This window comes from Phalangium opilio, unplaced genomic scaffold, assembly GCF_054372755.1.
Source record: "Phalangium opilio isolate 3A_F unplaced genomic scaffold, DU_Popi_V2 ptg000079l_1, whole genome shotgun sequence".
Taxonomy (NCBI): domain Eukaryota; kingdom Metazoa; phylum Arthropoda; class Arachnida; order Opiliones; family Phalangiidae; genus Phalangium; species Phalangium opilio.
This window is the reverse complement of record NW_028324187.1, coordinates 1,577,845-1,597,542: the sequence shown is the minus strand read 5'-3', so window position 1 is coordinate 1,597,542 and position 19,698 is coordinate 1,577,845. Positions and strand designations below refer to the sequence as shown.

At 39.1% G+C, this 19,698-nt stretch overlaps 2 protein-coding genes across 2 annotated transcripts; one reads left to right on the top strand and one right to left on the bottom strand.

The window, feature by feature from the left end:
• Nucleotides 1-40: 40 nt before the first annotated feature.
• Nucleotides 41-1,010, bottom strand: LOC149654127 (phospholipase A2 SSD387-like). The gene is made up of 4 exons (XM_089845520.1): nt 695-1,010; nt 468-594; nt 291-406; nt 41-196 (listed from the first exon to the last, which is right to left on the bottom strand). The coding sequence occupies exons 1-4, from the start codon at nt 762-764 to the stop codon at nt 54-56; spliced, it is 456 nt and encodes a 151-aa protein (XP_089701646.1). The 5' UTR covers nt 765-1,010; the 3' UTR covers nt 41-53.
• A 685-nt stretch (nt 1,011-1,695) lies between these two features.
• Nucleotides 1,696-19,491, top strand: LOC149654126 (neurobeachin-like protein 1). The gene is made up of 43 exons (XM_089845519.1): nt 1,696-1,852; nt 2,020-2,111; nt 2,190-2,345; nt 2,426-2,507; nt 2,589-2,713; nt 4,844-4,917; nt 4,995-5,083; nt 5,151-5,297; nt 5,366-5,474; nt 5,960-6,153; nt 6,219-6,317; nt 6,387-6,624; nt 6,714-6,817; nt 7,222-7,581; nt 7,643-7,762; nt 7,820-8,275; nt 9,258-9,350; nt 9,424-9,619; nt 9,695-10,094; nt 10,154-10,460; nt 10,537-10,785; nt 10,853-11,060; nt 11,134-11,305; nt 12,053-12,459; nt 13,142-13,248; nt 13,312-13,758; nt 13,906-14,456; nt 15,235-15,383; nt 15,464-15,597; nt 15,653-15,859; nt 15,938-16,203; nt 16,276-16,406; nt 16,466-16,575; nt 16,640-16,757; nt 16,819-16,916; nt 17,048-17,164; nt 17,231-17,436; nt 17,499-17,671; nt 17,729-17,820; nt 17,893-18,009; nt 18,087-18,242; nt 18,312-18,463; nt 19,079-19,491. The coding sequence occupies exons 1-43, from the start codon at nt 1,817-1,819 to the stop codon at nt 19,215-19,217; spliced, it is 7,983 nt and encodes a 2,660-aa protein (XP_089701645.1). The 5' UTR covers nt 1,696-1,816; the 3' UTR covers nt 19,218-19,491.
• Nucleotides 19,492-19,698: the final 207 nt, after the last annotated feature.

Below are 19,698 nucleotides of genomic sequence, written 5' to 3'. Positions count from 1 at the left end.
AAATACATATATGTAGGGAAGAACTCTAGGCGCATTTTTACAAATATAAAACTTTATTTTGAACCACTGCCTGTAACAACTGGAAGATATCTCAGATGTCGTTTATCAAAAGATCTTTCGTTTCTCTTGAAGCAGATCACCATATCCACGTCGCATCGGCAAACTGACTGTTTACATCTGTCGTTTGACGTTGAATCTAAAATTATCAGTCAATGTTTTCAATGTCAAAACCGTACGCAAAATAAACCCATTACGGTAACGGTATTAATGTATAGAAATGAATTATTTACTGCAAACAAGTCGGTTTCTGCCATCGACTTCCCATTCGTAGCTGACCAGAATGGCGTGCGAAATTCCGCAAGACTTATCTATTCTTCCGTAACAGTTGTCGTGGGTTAGACAACATCTATGAGACAAGTACTTAAGTACCTTGAGATGTTATTACAAATTATGTGTAACAGAATTACCTATCAATGGCGTCAACTGGTCTTCCAGAACCTCCAACCCCGCAAAACCGACCATAACGCGTGTATTCTGAAGCGCTGTGTCTGGTTTGGTTACTTATCATGGAAGATAGTCCTATGGCACCTCCGTCTTTTATTAAAATGAGCGTTCGATGAATTTTAGCTTACTTTCGCGAAGCTTAGTTGGTTGTCAAGGAATGATAATCCAAAATGAACGCAACTTAACTTACCAACTGATGGTGAAAACACAACATATAACACCGCAGAAATTAAGAAAATCGCCAAAGTTTTGAGAAACATGTTTATGAGTAGTTAGACAAGAAAACTGATTTCAATTACTTGCGCGTTAAGTATTTATAAGGAATTTAACGGAAGGAAGTTATTTAAGATACGGTTTATATTTTTAAGTTTTTTCTAATCAACTCTAAGTTAATTTTCCGTCGGAAATGTAAAATATTAAAACGTAATTTTTCGCAGCTTTATAATCTCCTTTCCTTCCTAATCGTTGCTATAACCTACCCTATCAATGACTGCTTGCTATGTAGTTTGATTTACTTATATAGCCAAATTCCAAGGGAATTCGATGGAACTGATAAGAGGGACGGGGTCGGTTAGCCAGAAAAAGTACGTGGTAAGAGTCCTGGAATTGGTATAACCACTCAAGGGCTTAACGGAAAGCTATGCTACCTACCAACCCTTATTTTTCTATAGAGCCGGTACTCCGAAAATTATTACATCACGATCTGCTGGAAAATTATCTAAGGTGTTTTTCACCGGCCAATAACTTGTTCTTGGCAAGGTCAGCCCAATCGAAAACATTTTGCATAGAAATAAGTGACGTTTAAAAATAATAAGCTAGATTGACATTATAAAAAAATTGGGATAGAATTTTAGGAAGCATTTAATTATGGTATATTTGAAAGTCCGTTCTTTGAAAAAGGATTTTAGTATTTACAATAGGGACATAGCCAAAGGAATCTGAAAGGCCCTTATAACGAATGTGTAGAGAGTTAAAATGTTGTGATTTGTGAATGGGGTTTGAAAAGTGTATCCAACATAAATTTTGATAAACGTCTTTATTATACATGGCCGGAAAGTAGAATTTTCGCTCTTTAAAACTACACTCTCCAAAATTGAAATATTGTATTCGAAACTGAGAGAGCCGAGCCTAGTGATTTAGTAGGCTATGAATAGATCTAAGACGGTCATGTACAGACACACAGACTTATACAATAACAGTATTTTGCGCTAGTGAGTGGGAGTGGTGGAGGTCGGGGGAAGACAATTTCGGACTACCGCTACAGACTACATCTAGACAAAAAATGGATAATATTGTATAGTGTTCATCGAAAATGGAAGAAAATGTCTGGAAAAGATTTCAAGAGAAGGTATTTAGGCTCTTGCAGTTCCAATTAATTTTATACAACGTCCGTCTCACTTTAAAATATAAAAATAACTAAGCCTTGGCCATTGGAGAAAAAAAGGCGGACCCGCTGTGCTTACACAGAACTACCACCTTAATCTGTCATTTAATTATTTTGACATGATTTTACAGTCCGATCCAGTTTTATTTATATTGTATCTGGAAGGAATCGTAAATAGAAATGATAATTGTTTGGATGAAGAGTATAAAAACTGTGGAGAAGTGTATGTTTGACAGTTAACTCTTATGTAAAAACAGATGACCCAATTTATTGACCAAAACTTGTTAATTAAATTTGACAGTCCCAACGAAGGACCACATCTTTTTACATTGCCAGAAAATCTCTTGGAAGAATGTGATAAATTTCTCAAAAACGCGATCTCCAAAGGTCAAAACATTGACATTGAAACCTTACAACAAATTGAAACTCTAATGAAAGCATTATGTGTAATATGCAGGTATGATTGATTGATTATTTTTTTATTTATTTTATTTTATTCTAAACATGTTAAGATCATGGCACATAATATTTTAATAGAAATTTGGACAATATTCCCTTTGTGTCATCATGTGAAATTGTAAATTACATAATGGAAGTGGCTTCTTCTTTCATTGCCGAAGTAATTTATTTTCTATAAGCTTTCAATGCTAAAACGTTAAACCCAACATATTTAACGTTATTATACATTTTAAACTAATAGCTTTTAGAAATAACTGAATCAACTTGCAAACATGTTGAACATAAAATTGCACTTTTAAAATATGTATTTTACTTCCTGGAAATTTTATATGATCCATATTCTACATGGAGGGCTTGGTTGGCCAAGTTAGTACAAAATTGATTTAACGGAAACGTTCACAGCTAACATAACATTATACCTGAAAAGAACTGCTTGTTTTTTTTTTCTAAATATAAAAGGAATTAAATATTAAAAGAAATAAATGATCTCTTATTACAAAAATAATTAGTATTTAATTAGTCTTAAAAACTTGACTATTGGGCCCTGGGATTATAGACTAATGGCACCCCATGTTATTTCCCCATAGAGTTTAATACAGTCGAAGGCAGAGGGCTGCCATTACCCTATAGTTTAGTGGCGTCTGCTAAATTTAAGCCCACTCGATCACGCTCAGCGTCCGCGAATGGAGTGGTCTATGGCCAAATCAAAAACGGCTCGCCACTAGGGCTGGAAATAAGAAAAATTTCTTATAGGACACGTGTCCAGTTACGAAAAATAAGCACAGGACACTGTCCAATAAAATCTTAAAATGTCCCAGAGTTTCTATAACAGACTAAGGGGATCACTGGACATTTTGAGTTTGACCAATAACGTTTTCCAAAGTTTTGCTAGGTTGACTATTAAAATGCGACACGGTGAACAATTAGCTATAAATTTAACTGTCATGGGGGGGGGGGTCCACTGGAGGCTTGTCCCATGGATAAAGAATGCGCGTGAGGAAATTTGTTTTCACGCTATAGGATCGGCAACTCCCTATCTCGAACGACAGCTTATTCTGTATATACTCTATTACAACATCGGTTGTAATAGAGTAGTATATACAGAATAAGCTGTCGTTCGAGATAGGGAGTTGCCGATCCTATAGTGTTAAAACAAATCTCGGACGACAGCTTATTCTGTATATACTCTGTAACAACATCGATTGTCAGTACGCGTAAAGCTAAGTCTCTATGTAACCTAGCTTTGACGTGCTGTCAAGAGACAAAAAACTTCAGGATCTTCAGGATTTAAAATATCCGCGAGTTTATTAGCTCGAGTGCACGGACCTCTAGGCCTTATTTTCAAATAGGTGTGAAATTGTATACAGCCTACTACACGTATTTGAAACTAAGGCCTAGAGGTCCATGCACTCGAGCTAAAAAGCACGCGGATATTTTAAATCCTGAAGATCCTGAAGTTTTCTGTCTCTTGACAGCACGTCAAAGCTAGGTTACATAGAGACTTTGCTTTACGCGTACTGACAATCGATGTTGTTACAGAGTATATACAGAATAAGCTGTCGTCCGAGATTTGTTTTAACACTATAGGATCGGCAACTCCCTATCTCGAACGACAGCTTATTCTGTATATACTACTCTATTACAACATCAGTTGTCAGCACGCGCAAACCTAGGTCTCTATGTAACGTAGCTTTGCACGTGTTGTCAAGAGACGAAAAACTTCAGGATCTTCAGGATTTAAAATATCCGCGAGTTTTTTAGCTCGAGTGCACGGAGCTCTAGGCCTTAGTTTCAAATAGGTGTGAAATTGTATACAGCCTACTGCACGTATTTGAAACTAAGGCCTAGAGGTCCGTGCACTCGAGCTATTATTTTAAATTATATTTTAAATCCTGAAGATCCTCAAGTTTTCTGCCTCTTGACAGCACGTCAAAGCTAGGTTACATAGAGACTTAGCTTTACACGTGCTGACAGTGGATGTTGTTACAGAATATATACAGAATAAGCTGCCGTCCGAGATAGGGAGTTGCCTATCCTGTAGGGTGAAAACAAATTTCCTCACGCGCATTCTTTATCCATGCTTGTCCTATAAGAAATGTTAATTATTTCCAGCCCCGGTCTCAGCCTGTGAGATTGCAACCAATCCTGTTACTCCTATAGGGATAAGAGGTTCTGGGTAGCAGACGCCACTTAACCAATGGCGGATGGCGCAGTAGTCCACGTTTTTATGTTACTCCTATAGGGATAAGGGGTTCTGGATAGCAGACGCCACTAAACCAATGGCGAATGGCGCAGTAGTCCTTGATTATTTTTAAGACTAATTAAATGCTAATTATTTTGTAATAAAATATCATTTATTTATTTTTAAATATTTAATTCCTTTTATATTTAGAGAAAAGCCGTTCTTTTAATTCATAATGTTATGTTACCACAACATTTACTTTAATTTTACCAAAAAAACATGAGAAATAATTATATTTGTTAATTACTAATTAGAAAACCCGTGAATCGATCTCTCTTCCAATTTACTCCAGCTGTTTTGCATGTTGAAGTAGTGCCATTCTTCTATGGTACATTTTCTTCCATTAATTAACATATAATTAATTATTAGTAATTAATTAAATAATATAATTCGTACTTAATTCAGACACCTTACATTATATACCAAGCCACTTACCAAATAAAGTACAAACACATCTACTTCACGTATATGGAGCTATAATTTCAGGAGCTCAAGTATAAACCCCAAAACTTTTCTGCCCTTATTAATTCCTTATTAATAATTAGCTTTGAAACTCATTAGCATAATGCGTTATCAGCCATAACGCCGGCGACATTAGAAGTCTTATTTTCACTGGTGTTAGAACGAAAATCAGGCCTGGAGTTGAAAGTGCTAGCCTTAAAATGTATTACATTTTCAGTTGGATGCGTAAGGGGTCAAGTTGACCAAGTATGGGCTTTAATAAGGTTGTAGGTTAAATTAGAATTTCACTTAGAAAGTGTAATTTATTTTATCAGCGACAAGTTGATGTCAGGACCATTGTAGAGACATATTTTGGTCATTTATTGGCATTGTGTAATAGTGAAAATTTTGTAAATAATATTTCAACCATAATTGTTATGTTGGGTAAGAATCTTTGAGTAAGATCAGGGGCTGATCACTTTGCTTGACTTCAATCATATTATTGCTGTATTTGCCTCGTGGAGCGCGTATTTTTACTGTATTCGCGGCGCCGGGTCGCGTATTTTTGCCGTATTCGCGGCGCCGGGGCTCCTATTTTTGCCGTATTCGCGGCGCCGGGTCGCGTATTGTTGCCGTATTCGCGGCGCCGGGTCTCGTATTGTTGCCGTATTCGCTACGCCGGGTCGCGTATTGTTGCCGTATTCGCTACGCCGGGTCGCGTATTTTTGCCATATTGGCGGCGCCGGGTCGCGTATTTTTGCCGTATTGGCGGCGCCGGGTCGCTTAATGTTGCCGTATTGGCGGCGCCGGGTCGCTTAATGTTGCCGTATTCGCGACGCGGGTCGCGTAATATTGCAGTGATCAGACCTCTTCTGAAATAAATTCGTTGGAAAAAAATTGCACTTTGTAACCTCGGTAAATTTAAATAGGGGGACTCCGAGACATGTTAAATTACCACGAAGAAATTTCTGTTCGCAAAATCATGCAAGAAAATGATTATCTTAATTTCTTAGTTGATCAAATCAAAAAAGTAGATCAAAATGATCTTGAAAATAAACAAGATCTAACTATCGCGGTTGTAGATACAATCACTTCTTTTATTGGCAAAGGAATATGGCCAAAAGTAATTAATACGAATTAAAAGTTAATTAATTACGAAACGAATAAATTTAACACGTACGTTTCCAGAGACACTTTTTATCGGTGCTTGGTTTTGAAACTTTAGACAAAGTCTTGAAATCAGTGGGAATGCCGAGCCAAAAACTTATAGATGGAATATTCCATTTGGTAATTAAGGTTTTTAGAGTTAACTACTTGATATTGTTGATACGATGACGTAATTGCGTTTAATCTTAGGCGTCGGAGAGTTTAGAGGACGAGCGTCATTCCATCCGTAATGGGCAGCTAGTTAATACGCTTTTAACATTATTGTTAGATATACCGTGCATTGATCTTCAACTTTATATAGTCGAGAAAATTTTAACAATGTGTGAAGCAGATTTATATAGTCGAATTATATGTTGCCAATACGGAGCTATTAGGACTATCATTAGAATTTTAGAGAAATATACTTATCTTGGTGGTAGAACGTTAGGTAAGTTAAGTTAATAAATTAATTAATTAATTAAAATAAAATAACGAGTTAGTTTAAGTTTAATTAACCCTTTTTGTAATTAATTAAAGGCAAGCTTTTCAGGCTTTTGGAAGTTTTGGGGAGTCATTCCATCCAACCAACAGATTTAAAACAACTTTTTCGACTTCTTAGATTAGATAAAGAAGGGAAACAAGTTAGTTAGTTCGATCATGGATTAACTAACCTAGGGATAGTTCGTTCCCCCAGAAAGATAACACATGCATGTTCCAAACGCCCCCTAGCAGCAGCTACTATCCCTAACAGGAAGTTATAAGAAAATTGGACCAAATATCACGTGGTCTATGACGTCAAAATTGAAATACTACCTAAATTGGGCAAAACTATTTATTTTGCCGAGAGATGGCGCTATATCTACATCATTTTTGGTCCAATAAATTGGGGGAATGAAGAGGGGAATCAAGGAATAATTCGGAACATGTAGTTGGCGATAGAATTACATGGGAAACCCAGTTAGTGAACAATCCCTAGCGTTAGTTAATCCATGGTTCGATTGCCAGTTAGGACTTAATTATTGCTGTTAATTTTAATTATGTTTAGTTTGCGTATACCGTGCAAGTAATCCATATACTGTCAACAATGACTAAGAATCAGGGCTGGCTGGGTGCGACGCATTTTTTTGATTTAAGAGAGAAATTTGACGGGGTTGGACTTCATAGTATTCGTAAATGGCCCGGAACCGCATTCGGGTTCCATGCCTGGTTGAGATTAAATAAGCAGCCAACGCAGTCTGAGGAAGGCGAGAGACAACGGAGACAATTGTACAGTTTTTTGAATAGCAGCGGAGGCGGATTTGAAGCCTTTTTCACTGAAGAGCATCATTTGGTCATCGCCGTGGCTTTAAAGAGAGAATTCTACGCGACTGCTGTAGTTGACAATCCACTTGATGATGAAAAATGGGTGAGTTTTTGAAATTTAATTTGTGTTTGGGATTTATAATTTTTCGGGGATTTTTGGGTAGCATTCAGTAGCAATATGTCACAGCCCAGCCAGGAGGCCTTTTACGCAAAGCTCTGTTACAGTGTACATAGATGGTCGGCAAAAACTAGTCGCCCAGCTTAAATTCCCTGTCATGACGGAGGTAATTGTTAAGGGAAGTTCTGAATCCGAGTCAAATTGACTTGGTGTTCATTTACAGCCATTTGTTTATTGTCGAGTTGGTGTTGGAGGTCAAATAATGAGTTTATCCGGTAGAAGACATAGTGATGTCAGTGATCCAGGCGAGAGAAGCGGTTTTATTAGTAGTTTTAGCGACGCAGCCATTGGTCAATTATCAACCTTCATTGATAAGGACCGTCTATTCGCTTTGGGATCCAAAACTCTACCGCACGCCTTTCGAGGGGCATTTAGCGCCGGGGAACCCGACCCCGCGGTGCAAAGTTGCCCTATTGGGTCTCAAGATAATGTTTGGGGGGTTCCGAATTGTTTGAATGGTCAAATTGGATCCTTATCACTAGCCCACGAAGTTTTTCTACCTAATCAGTTAAAAGCTATTTATGAAGCTGGACCAAATTGTACAACGATTTTGAGCTCCGAAGAGTCCCCCGAATTCATTGACTTTACAAATAAACTAATCTTCCATTGGGATGCCAAGGTAAGTGGCGATTTTGAATAATACGCTTTTACGGTAAAATCGCGGCCATTAGGACGCGTATTCGTTCGCATATTCAGTTTCGTATTGTATGTATTGAACGCGCGGCAAAAAGCTAAGCTGATGATACTTATCGCGCGTATACGCAGCATTGCACGCGTGGACGTGATATAGGTTTATTGCGCTTATATGTTCTCGTGCAGTCGTACAATTGACGCGTGTACGCTCAATTGTAGTCATATGTACAATAGACACGTGGCCGCTGTATTGTAGTCGAATGTATTGTGTGCACATTGACACGTGAACGGTCTATTGTAGCGCTTTGTAGTCGAATTTTTTGCACAATGGATACGTGAACACACTATTGTAGTTGAATGTATTCTGCGCACAATGGATACGTGAACACACTATTGTAGTTGAATGTATTATACGCACAATGGATACGTGAACACACTATTATAGTTGAATGTATTCTGCGCACAATGGATACGTGAACACACTATTATAGTTGAATGTATTATACGCAAAATGGATACGTGAACACACTTGTAGTTGAATGTATTCTGCGCACAATGGACAGTTGAACACACTATTGTAGTCGAATGTATCGACGCACATATTGTGTGCACCCTGGACCCGTAAGTACTTCATTGTAATCGTACGTCTTGAGCACGGAAACTGCTATGATTTTCTATGTATAAGAAATTAGAATTCAGTAGGCCGATAAATTCCAATTTTTTTTAACAAAAACGCGTATTATAAATTGAAAATGTTTGCTGAAATGTGGTTTTGAATCATATTTAACTTCATTACAAATATAACATATATAATATGGTAATTGGGACTATGGATGTAAAAGGATACGAAACTTAAATGTTACGCGAAGATATGCTACCAAAATATAATTTTGCTTTAAAAACTTGTTGTGTAACGTTTCGGTAACAGCGAAAAAGCGCCTTTTAAAATAAATTTAACATTGTTTAAGGCGTTTTATGGGGAAACGTGCATCGATTTAGCTCCTTTACACATTTACGATGGTCAAGTTACGGGAAACCATTGCGTAACTCTAAATATCAAAGTAAAGTTGTCATCTATGTATCGATTAGTCGAGTTAATAGTATTAGCTAACGGTGCATATGATTAATTTTAAGGAAGTTTTAAATTGCATCGGAGGTATCCCATCACTTTACCCACTCCTCGAAAACGCGGGTAAAAATGCCAATCCAGTGTCTTCGGATTTTAGTGGCTTATCACCTCAAAAACCGCCGTTAACGGCCCAAATGTCGGAAGAACAATTAAACGAGGAGTGGGTGGTTTTGCCCTGCAGTTCTTATTCAGGTAGAATCGGTAAATTTTCTCAGGAATGATTAATTACTTATAAGAAAAAGTAGATCAATTTTGATGATAACTTTTGTTTCCAAGAATGGAAACTCGAGCAGAACCAAGTCGCCGGTTTTCTGCTTCTACTTTTACACGCCATTCAAGGGAATGTCAGCAACCAAGAACAAATTTTAAGACAAAATGGATTAGATACGATAGGCGCTCTTTTACAAAAGGTCCCTAACAATTTAATCGACGTTAATGTCTTGATGGCTACCCAACTACTTGTCGAAGGAGTTTCCGGTTGCGATAACGCCGCCGATCTCCTGAAAGCCGTGTATCAATTTATACTTTTCGATTTTCGAATATGGAGTAAAGGAAACTTTCCAGTTCGAATTGGTCACATACAATACTTATCGACCATCATCAAAGATGACCGGAAATTCTTCAGGAGGAAATACGGACCGCAGTTTTTTCTCGATACAATTCAGACTTTTTACAGGTAAGGTTTCCGTACCGTTCCCTAATCCCCGCCGCATATTACCTTGAATTTCATCGTAGTTCCTGCGATGTCGCTAACTCGGAAGACATCAAAACGATACGGATTTCATTGATTGGTCTAGTCAAATACTACTTGTCACGGGACGTTAATGTCCAGGAAATATCCGCAGTTCTTAATTACGTAATCAGCGTCAAGGAAGAACAGTTGGTGTTTGAGATGATCGAAACGCTTTACAGTCTTTTGGAAAGCCAACAAGCGAAGGACCAATTATACCTTTTGTCGTACGAACCCGGAGCGGGCGAACTTCTATATTGTTTACTATTCAATACAAACTATTCGACTCTGCTCAAAGTCAAGGTGCTCAAAGTAAGTTTCGCGTCATCGCGGTGTCCAAGAATCGGTTTAGATTTAAAATCTATTTAAATTAATTTAATTTTTCCAGATAATTAATCTTTTACTTAAAAGCGACAGAGTTTACGAGAAATCCAAAACAAGATTACGTCTTCACGATTTAGGTTTTTCTTGTCTTTTAACGTTCCTTTCGCCAGGTCAAGTTTCGATGGAAATGATTATGTTATTAACGGAACAAACGTTAATGACCGAAACTGTATTCGCCTATCAAGGGTTGTTATCCATATTGCACTTTATTAAGCATATGGATGTAGAAATCAAGTTGGAAACTTCAAAAAAGGTATTTATATTCGTAAGATTATTCCCATAGGGGTAATTACTAATTATAACTCTGGGGTGGTTTTTAGTTGATGAGCAGACTAGAACAGAAACCGAATTCATTGTCTCTAATTACTAAACAAATTGGGTGGCAAGAGTGCGTTCTTAGTATGCTGGTAAAGCAAGCCATAAGCGGTGGTAAACAAATACCGATTACGCCATTACCATCCCTGGATTTGATTGATTTATCGCAGCATGAAACTTTGGATGTTGATGCGCAGGATATATCGAAATCTGGTAAGTACCTCGACATTGTAATTAGTAATTACTGGGGAAACGAGTAACTTGACGATGCTTTTCCCCCTTACAGAATCGCCAGTTTTTAACAGATCAACACCGAGGAGACTTTCAAGACGTTCCTCCTCATCTTTAAGATCTCTCGAAGACTCTTCAAACTCGCCGTTACCACCTCGTACCCCTCAATTTCTAATGCAACTTAAAGAACATATATTTGACTTTGATTTTCCGCAACTTTTAGGAAGGTAAGTTGTTGTTATTTATAGCTTGAATGGTACGCTTAAAGTTTCCGGTGAAGTCGCGGCTTTTAAGACGCGCTTTCATCTCGACAAAAGGTTAAGCTGATGATGTGTATGACTTGAAGATACTTATCACGCGTATAGGCAGTAGTGGACGCGTGGTCGTGTTATAGGATTATCGCGTTTATGTTGTATTGCAGTCGTACAATTGATACGTGTACGCGTCTATTGTATTCGTATGTACACCATGGAGACGTGACTGCTGTATTGTAGTCGAATCTATTCTGCGCACAATGGACACGTGACGGCTGTATTGTAGTCCAATGTATTCTGCGCGCGATGGTCACGTGGCGGCTGTATTGTAGTCGAATGTATTCTGCGTACAGTGGTCACGTGACGGCTGTATTGTAGTCGAATGTATTCTGCGTACAGTGGTCACGTGACGGCTGTATTGTAGTCGAATGTATTCTGCGCACAATGGTCACGTGACGGCTGTATTGTAGTCGAATGTATTGTGCGCACAATGGACACGTGACTGATATGTATTTTAGTCCAATGTATTCTGCGCACAATGGTCACGTGACGGCTGCATTTTAGTCGAATGTATTCTGTGTACAATGGACACGTGACGGCTGTATTATAGTCGAATGTATTGTGCGCAAAATGTACACGTGACGGCTGTATTGTAGTCGAATGCATTGTGTGCACAATGGACACCTGACCGCTGTATCGTAATTAACGGGTCTGGTTTAGGTCCCGATCAGCGAGTTTAAGTTCAAGTACGGAAGATTTGAGTACCGCCGGTAACAATGATAATAGGAAGAGTTGCGTCTCGCTTTCTGGCGTTTCTATGGCGGAATTGGATCGTCTTATAACGGAAGGAACCGCCGCGGCTCAAAACGAGGCCAAAAGTCGCAATAATAATTCCGTGACGCATCAAGAAAAGGAATTGTGCGGTATAGTTGCCGAAATTACTTACCTACTTATGTGGAAAGGAATCGAAGGGTCCGGGAAAAGCGCCTGGCAAGAGAGAGGGATGATATTCGCCTACATCAATTTATTAGCTTTAAGCAATGAGTTGTATATATCTCATCTTGAAATCAAAAGGATTATTTTGGAGAAAGCGCTTCAAGCCTGTCTTGTCGATTTGCAAGAAGCCGGTAAGTACCTTCCCTTATCGATGTCATTTTGATAAATTATAGGGTTGATGGGAGGTACGGGGTTTCCTCAGGGGGTTGGCTGTCATAGGTAAGTGTACTCTCAGCTTGAAACGATTAGGCCTGCGGTAAACTTTTTCTCAGAAACGGTGTTCAGTTCGCGTTACGATATTCGCGTATAGTGTGCTACCACGAAGCTAGGGGGGAAAAACTATGACGTCAATATTGGGTCCCGAATTTGTATTGCCCAAGCTGACGACGTCTCGCGACTGCCAATATGGTCGCCTGAAAATAAGGTAAGAGATAAGAGCATGTGACGTCACTACATAGTTCGTGGTAACACACTATATCTAAGAGAGAGAGAGAGAGAGAGAGAGAGAGAGAGAGAGAGAGAGAGAGAGAGAGAGAGAGAGAGAGAGAGAGGGGGGGGCGGCTGTTAGCGAGAAAACGGTGATTTTCAGGAAACGTTCGCGCCTTGTCCCTTTGATGACAAGAAAATTTAAGAATGTTTGAAAAGCAGGGTGGGTGGATTGGTACTTCAAGGGGAGTAACTGACTCCTGTCATGGTATACCTGTATTATCAGAAGGGGATAATAGAAGAAGGATGAATCATATGTTGCAATTACACCACTTTGTGGTACACTTCTCTCGAAGAGAAGTATTATATACTTCAAATTGGTTTTAGGTCAGGCGAACGCCGTCCATACGGAAAATGCAATTGAGTTAATGAAGCTAGTCTATGACTTTGTGGTTTTAGAAAATGTTGACGATAATAGGCGGCTTAGTGAAAAGGTAATGATGACTTATAAATTTGTAGTGAGAGGGGATTTAGTTTTTTAAACAAAAGTATGGTAGCTTTTAGAGTCGGTTCTGGGGTTGCTCGACGTCTTATTGGTGTTCGAGTATTCTCCGGGACAAGACGGTTGGGCTGAAATGGCCGAGATGGGTCTCGGGGTCGTCCTGGTTTGTAGCGCCACGGAAAACCTCGAACTCTGCGCGATGGCTACGGCGAAACTTCACGCGTTAGTTCAAACGAGACCATTTTCCAGCTTGGAAGAAGCTTGTCATTTATTAGCCACCTTGGATAACATTTTAAACAAAGCGATAGAAAGCGGAGATCAAGAACATTATTCCTTTCTTATACCCGTTGTTCGAGCCCTACTCGAGAAGTTGTCCCCTCCGTTGCATCTTCAGAAACATTTACCTGGACTTCCTCTGGCCTCCGCTTCGGGACCCGCCTTTTTTGAAGAATTTCAACACTATGCTCTCAGTTCAGAATGGAAGAATTTTACGGAGAAAACGGTACGTAATTGGATGAAACGTCATTTTAAATGTTCTAAAGATAGCATAGGCCATATTGTGGATTGTTAGTTTCTTGAAAGTAGCCCGCGTCACCTTCGTGACGTGCCTGCGACGTAACTTAACTTTTAGTATTATTTTGTAATGCAGATTTTACCTCTGCAAAGAAAGTACACTTGCTTGAGAGTTGACGAGCAAAAAGAGCAAATGAACGGTTTTTGGAATCAGTGTTACGAAGTTTCCATGATTGCTTCTCACAAGAGGAACCGGGAAATCGGAGAGAGCAAACTGAGATTTCAGTCTAGTGTAATGGACGTTTTTCATGCCAAAGTGACGGAAGAAATAACGCGTTATCAGGCTACGCTCACTTCTCAGAAGCATCAAAATATCTTCGTCCGGAGACGTTGGAGAATGTTAAAGTTGTATCTGTACGGACCGCGCGGTCCGTGGGAATCTAATACTCCCTTGGTGCAACATTGGAAACTGTCGAATCACGAGAATAGCTCCAGAATGAGACTGAAAATGACGTTCAATTTAAATTTCGACGTACACAATCACGCCAGTCGTTTGCGAGATAATCAAGGCACCGGTTCTGGAGTTCAGGCCCTAAATTTGAGTCATTTGCCTCCGCCTGTCGCTAGAGTCGCTCAGCAACAAGAAGATTCGTTAGCGGAGGAAGATCTCCAGGTTTCGGCTTCCGAGTAAGTACTTTTTAAGTTTTTTGCATGAAAGGGCGCCACCATGGCTTGTGGTAGCTATATGCCTACACGCGCAAATGGCGGACTTGCCTTACTTATTGCTAAGGTACCGCGCCTTCTTAAGATGATTAAATTGTGTATAATAGTACAAACATAATTTCATAAGTTATAACGTAATATAAGCACAATGTAGCTTGTGTGTATGGTAATAAAGAGAAAGCCCCTCTAAGAGAGAGAGGTGGGGCTGGAGGTAATGGTTCCATTATAGCGTTGACGCCGGATTTAATGGTTGTCACTCAAACTTCTTTTCGTATTAAGCGTGACAAATCGCGGACCTCCTCAAGTGAAAGATCGAAGGTGTGTGGGGGGAGGGCTACTTTTATATTTTTGAAGTCATAAATCACAGGTAGTTTTCCTGACGCTATTGTTAGACTTTGAATCGAAGAGTATATGAGGTGTCTTGTGGACAATGATGGGGAGGTAACCTGGCTTATCTAGAGATCTCTTTTTTGTGATGGCACTTCTTAGTGTAAGCTCGGCGACTATTTTGTATTTATATTGATTCGATGGCGAGAATGTGGGGTATACAATTGTATATATTGGTGGTAGCTATTATTATTATTCGATACATTGTCGTTATAACGAAGAACGAGGTGATAGCGGTTAAATATCGGAATGAATAACGATACAAAAATATAATTTTATATGAAATGTAGTTCATCTCGTTGGTAGTAAATGTCTGAATAGTTTGGTAAAGTTAGCCTTGTGTGGTTGATTTTAGAATTGAAGGCCTTAACGAGACTGAAAAAGAGAAAACGGTGATATCGGACGATTGCGAATTAGTTACCCTATTGTCCGTGGTCAAGGGAAGGTTTGAAGTGACCACGAGTGATATTTATTTCCTTGACCTATCGCCTTTGAAAGAAGAAGGTAGTTGCTTAAATGATTTTAACTAACCGGAGCTTTAACTTTAAATAAGTGTAGTTAATGAATGAAGTATAACCGTATAGGCGACCGACACGATTTCAAATGCCCATTGGCCAATTTAAGAGAAATTCATTTGAGACGTTATAACCTACGACGTTCAGCCCTGGAATTTTTTTTAGTTGATCAAACGAACTTTTTCCTTAATTTTACCACAAAGGTATTTTAAGAAGGTATTTAAAAATAAGTAGTAATTAATTTAACGTATCACTCAGACAAGGAATAAAATCTACAGTCGAATAATTAGTCAAAGACCCCCGAACCTGTATTATTCTTACGGTATTCGTTCACCCGCCGAGCTTCTAAAAGCGTCCGGTGTTACCAATAAATGGATGCATCGTGAAATGTCCAATTTTGAATATCTAATGGTGTTGAATACAATAGCGGGACGAACTTACAACGATCTGAGTCAATATCCAGTTGTAAGTTAATTAAGCTTGGTTTTAAACCATTGGGAAACGACTCTCTGATAGTTAAGTGATCGAGTTTAAACGATTTAGTTTCCGTGGATATTGGCGGATTACGTCTCCGAAGAACTGGATCTCGATAATCCTGCCGTGTATCGGGACTTGTCTAAACCAATCGCGATAGTCAATCCGAAAAATGTTCAAGAAGTTAAAACGAAATACGATAATTTCGTAGACATTACGGGAGTGGTAGAGAAATTTCATTATGGGACGCATTATTCCAATTCGGCGGGAGTATTGCATTACTTGGTCAGGGTTGAACCATTCACATCACTGCATATTGAGCTTCAAGGGGGACGGTAAGGACGTAATATCGCGGAGGTTTACGAAAGTAGTTGCGAATGAAAGTGTTTAACAATTTAAAAAAAAAGGTTTGACGTGGCGGATAGGCAATTTCATTCGCTAGAAGCTACGTGGAGAATGTTAATGGAAAACCCTAATGATTGCAAAGAACTAATACCGGAATTTTTCTACTTGCCGGAATTTCTGACAAACGCGAATGGTAAGTTCGCGAAGGATAAGTCTATGAAAGTGGTTTATAATACGCTTTGGACCCGAAAGGTTTTGACTTGGGTCGGCTACAAGGTACGAAGGAAAAAGTTGATAACGTAAAGTTACCACCGTGGGCGTCGAGTTGCGAGGATTTTATATTTAAACACAGGAAAGCTTTGGTAAATGAAAATGATAAGTGGATATTGGTTGAACATTAGGCCGTATTTAAACGCTTCTGTTTAGGAATCGGAGTATGTTTCTTCTCATTTGCACGAATGGATTGATCTTATATTTGGGTACAAGCAGAAAGGACCCGCGGCTGTTGAGTCCCTTAATGTTTTCTATTACGTGTCGTACGAAGGTAAGTGTGCATGGTGAAGAGACTATGTGAAGATATCATTGTAATTGATGGTATTGTAAAGGAGCCGTTGACTTGGACGCGATTCAAGATCCAGTTGAAAGAGCCGCGACTGAAGGGATGATTAACCATTTTGGTCAAACTCCGTGTCAACTTTTAAAGGTAAGGTTAAGTATAAGTAGTAAGGTAAGAATGCGCAGCGCATCCTTAGAAGCACGAGGGAAGATAGATAGCTTAGAAAGTCGGTTTTATCGCGCAATTGGTGTTATTTGTAATGTTTATTTACCGTTCAGGAACCTCACCCTCGCCGAATGGCTTTTGAGGAAGCCATGGTGCGCATGAGCAAAAATGACACTAAACCGCCTAGTTTATTCCTGTTTCTGCAGAATTTGCGAACATTTTTCGTAGAGGTAAATGTAAATCATAGTTTAATTTGGCAGTCGCAATTAAGGTTTTTTTTTTTTTAAATGACGCAGGCCTATCCTACAACGACACCGATAGCTTTCATATCTTTACCGAAAAATCAAGCGAAAACATTCCGTCAAACAACGACGACGGAATCTTTGATCACAGTCTGTCAAAACGGCGTTTTAGGGGTGCATAGTTGGTTGCCTTACGATAAGGCCAAGACAATACCTTTTTATTACACGTTTGATAAGGACCCATCACTCGCTAACAACAAGTAGGTGAATGGGTTCTTGTAGGGTTAAATTGGATTATATCGTAATGACGCGATGTTTACAGAAGTACGAGAAGAATCGCGGGTCCATTCCACCCCAGTGTTGAGGTGACGCATAAGTTGTTTGCTATTTCATTGGACGCGAAGTTATTAATTAGCGGAGGGCATTGGGATTGTAGCATACGAGCGTTCAGTCTAGTCAAGAGTAAAAATGTTGCCATAATAATTAAGCATCAAGGTAATTAAAGAATATAGGGAGGGGCCAAGTGTAATTGTAACGTTAATTTTTGCGTAGACATAGTAACGTGCTTGAGTTTGGACGCTGGTGGTAAACACGTAATGTCAGGGTCGCGAGATACAACTTGCATGGTGTGGCAGTTAAAAGCGGTAATTAAGTCGTTGAATGGCTGGCTTAATGGTATATTTATTGTAAAGAGAGTACTTGGCATTTGATTGTAGACCAGTTCAGGCCTAATTTTATGGAACAAACCATTGCAAACTTTGTACGGACACGACAGCGAGGTGACCTCAGTTGGGCTAGCGATGGATTTGGATATGGCTGTTTCCGGTTCAAAGGTATGGTTATTTAAGTAATAAAAGGGGGGAGGGGGGTTGCGTTTTGAGGTAGGTTATTTACGAACGCGTGTCCGTAGGATGGATCAATAAACATTCATACCGTTCGTGATGGCCATTTCACCAGGACTTTAAGTCCTCCCAGTAGTAATCCAGGAAACCAAGAAGTTTCGTTGCTCTCTCTTTCGCCTTTGGGTTATCTGTGCGTGTTTTGTAAACAAAAGGACAAGTCTAAGGTAAATGGTAGCAATTTATTTAGTTGCGTGGGGAAACTTTTAATGGTATCTTTGATTTTACGACGAAAGGGGGGAGATCACTGTCTTCATCTATACTCTATTAACGGGAAACATTTAACCCAAAGAAGCGTAACTAATAGCTTAACGGATATACAAATAACGGGAGATTATTTAGTAACTGGTAGTGTGGAAGGAGTTGTGACCATCTTCGACGTACTGAGGTAATGGTTTTCTTACGGAGTAGTATAGTCAAATGTGGATGAGAGGGAAAGTATGACAATGGCCATAGAGCCTGTGTTAAAAAACGCGGACATCAAAGTTTCGCCAATAACTATTTAGTTTACTAGTGACTGATGGACTTGCAAACTCCCGACTGAAAATAGTTCAGACATTTATGCATGCTCCTTGGTTTAACCATAGCCCACTTGATTACGCGCGTCACGATGCAAGCTGCTCGCGCTATAGCTAAATTACCGAGCTTTGTTTTAAACGTATCTAGTTTTATTGCTTCGATAAGCTTACTTAAATCCATATTATACCTGCTTCAAATACCTTTTAAAACATTACAACATTACCAGCTACTCTGTTCTGACTACAAACACAAATCGAGGAAGTTCTAGCATACACAATAGCAGACGACGGTAACAGCGTAACCGCGAATTAACACAAGACCTATTTTAAGGGAGTGAACAGGCCCAGTATAGCTACGCCAATAAAACGGTCAACTACGGCGAAACTCTGATGACTCGCGAGTTGCTTTTGGCCATTTTCATACGAGTAAAGTGCAGTGCAGGGTAATAGTGGCCATTGGGGATTATTTAATTTGCATTTTGCAGGTTCCAAGTTTTAACGGAAATTCCATTTCACATCCCAGTGATAACGACGTGCGTAACAATGGGTAACACTCATATCTTAGCCAGTCTAGATGATGGTAAAATAATCATCATTGGTAGTCGTCCAAACATTCTAAAGTGATCGAGGGAACTGTGTAGGTGCATGGTAATTAACATAGAGGTGAATAACTATAAGTTTAATAATGGTTAATACTATGTAGGATAATTGAAAGTAAGTTAATAATAATAATAATAATAATAATATAATATAGGAGGGTATAATATTAATTACGAATATTAATTAACGTGTTTGTATATATGATATAAATTTTAACCCAGTTAAATTTGAATATTTGTTATCGTTGTTACTTCATTCATTTGATTGAGAAATAAAATTTTTTGTTTTTTTCACCTAACATAATGGATTTTATATTATTTGTCTTTGAATTGTAGCGGGGATAGATTTAATTTTAAAAGTAGAAATGGAGAACAGAGTAATGTGGGCGCGGGTCATAGTCCCGGACGGACCCCCTTCCCCGGGACGGAAAGGGGGGGGGGGTATGAAAGAAAAGGCGAGTCATAACGACAGAGGTAAAATGGGATTACATATTTTTCGCCGCCCC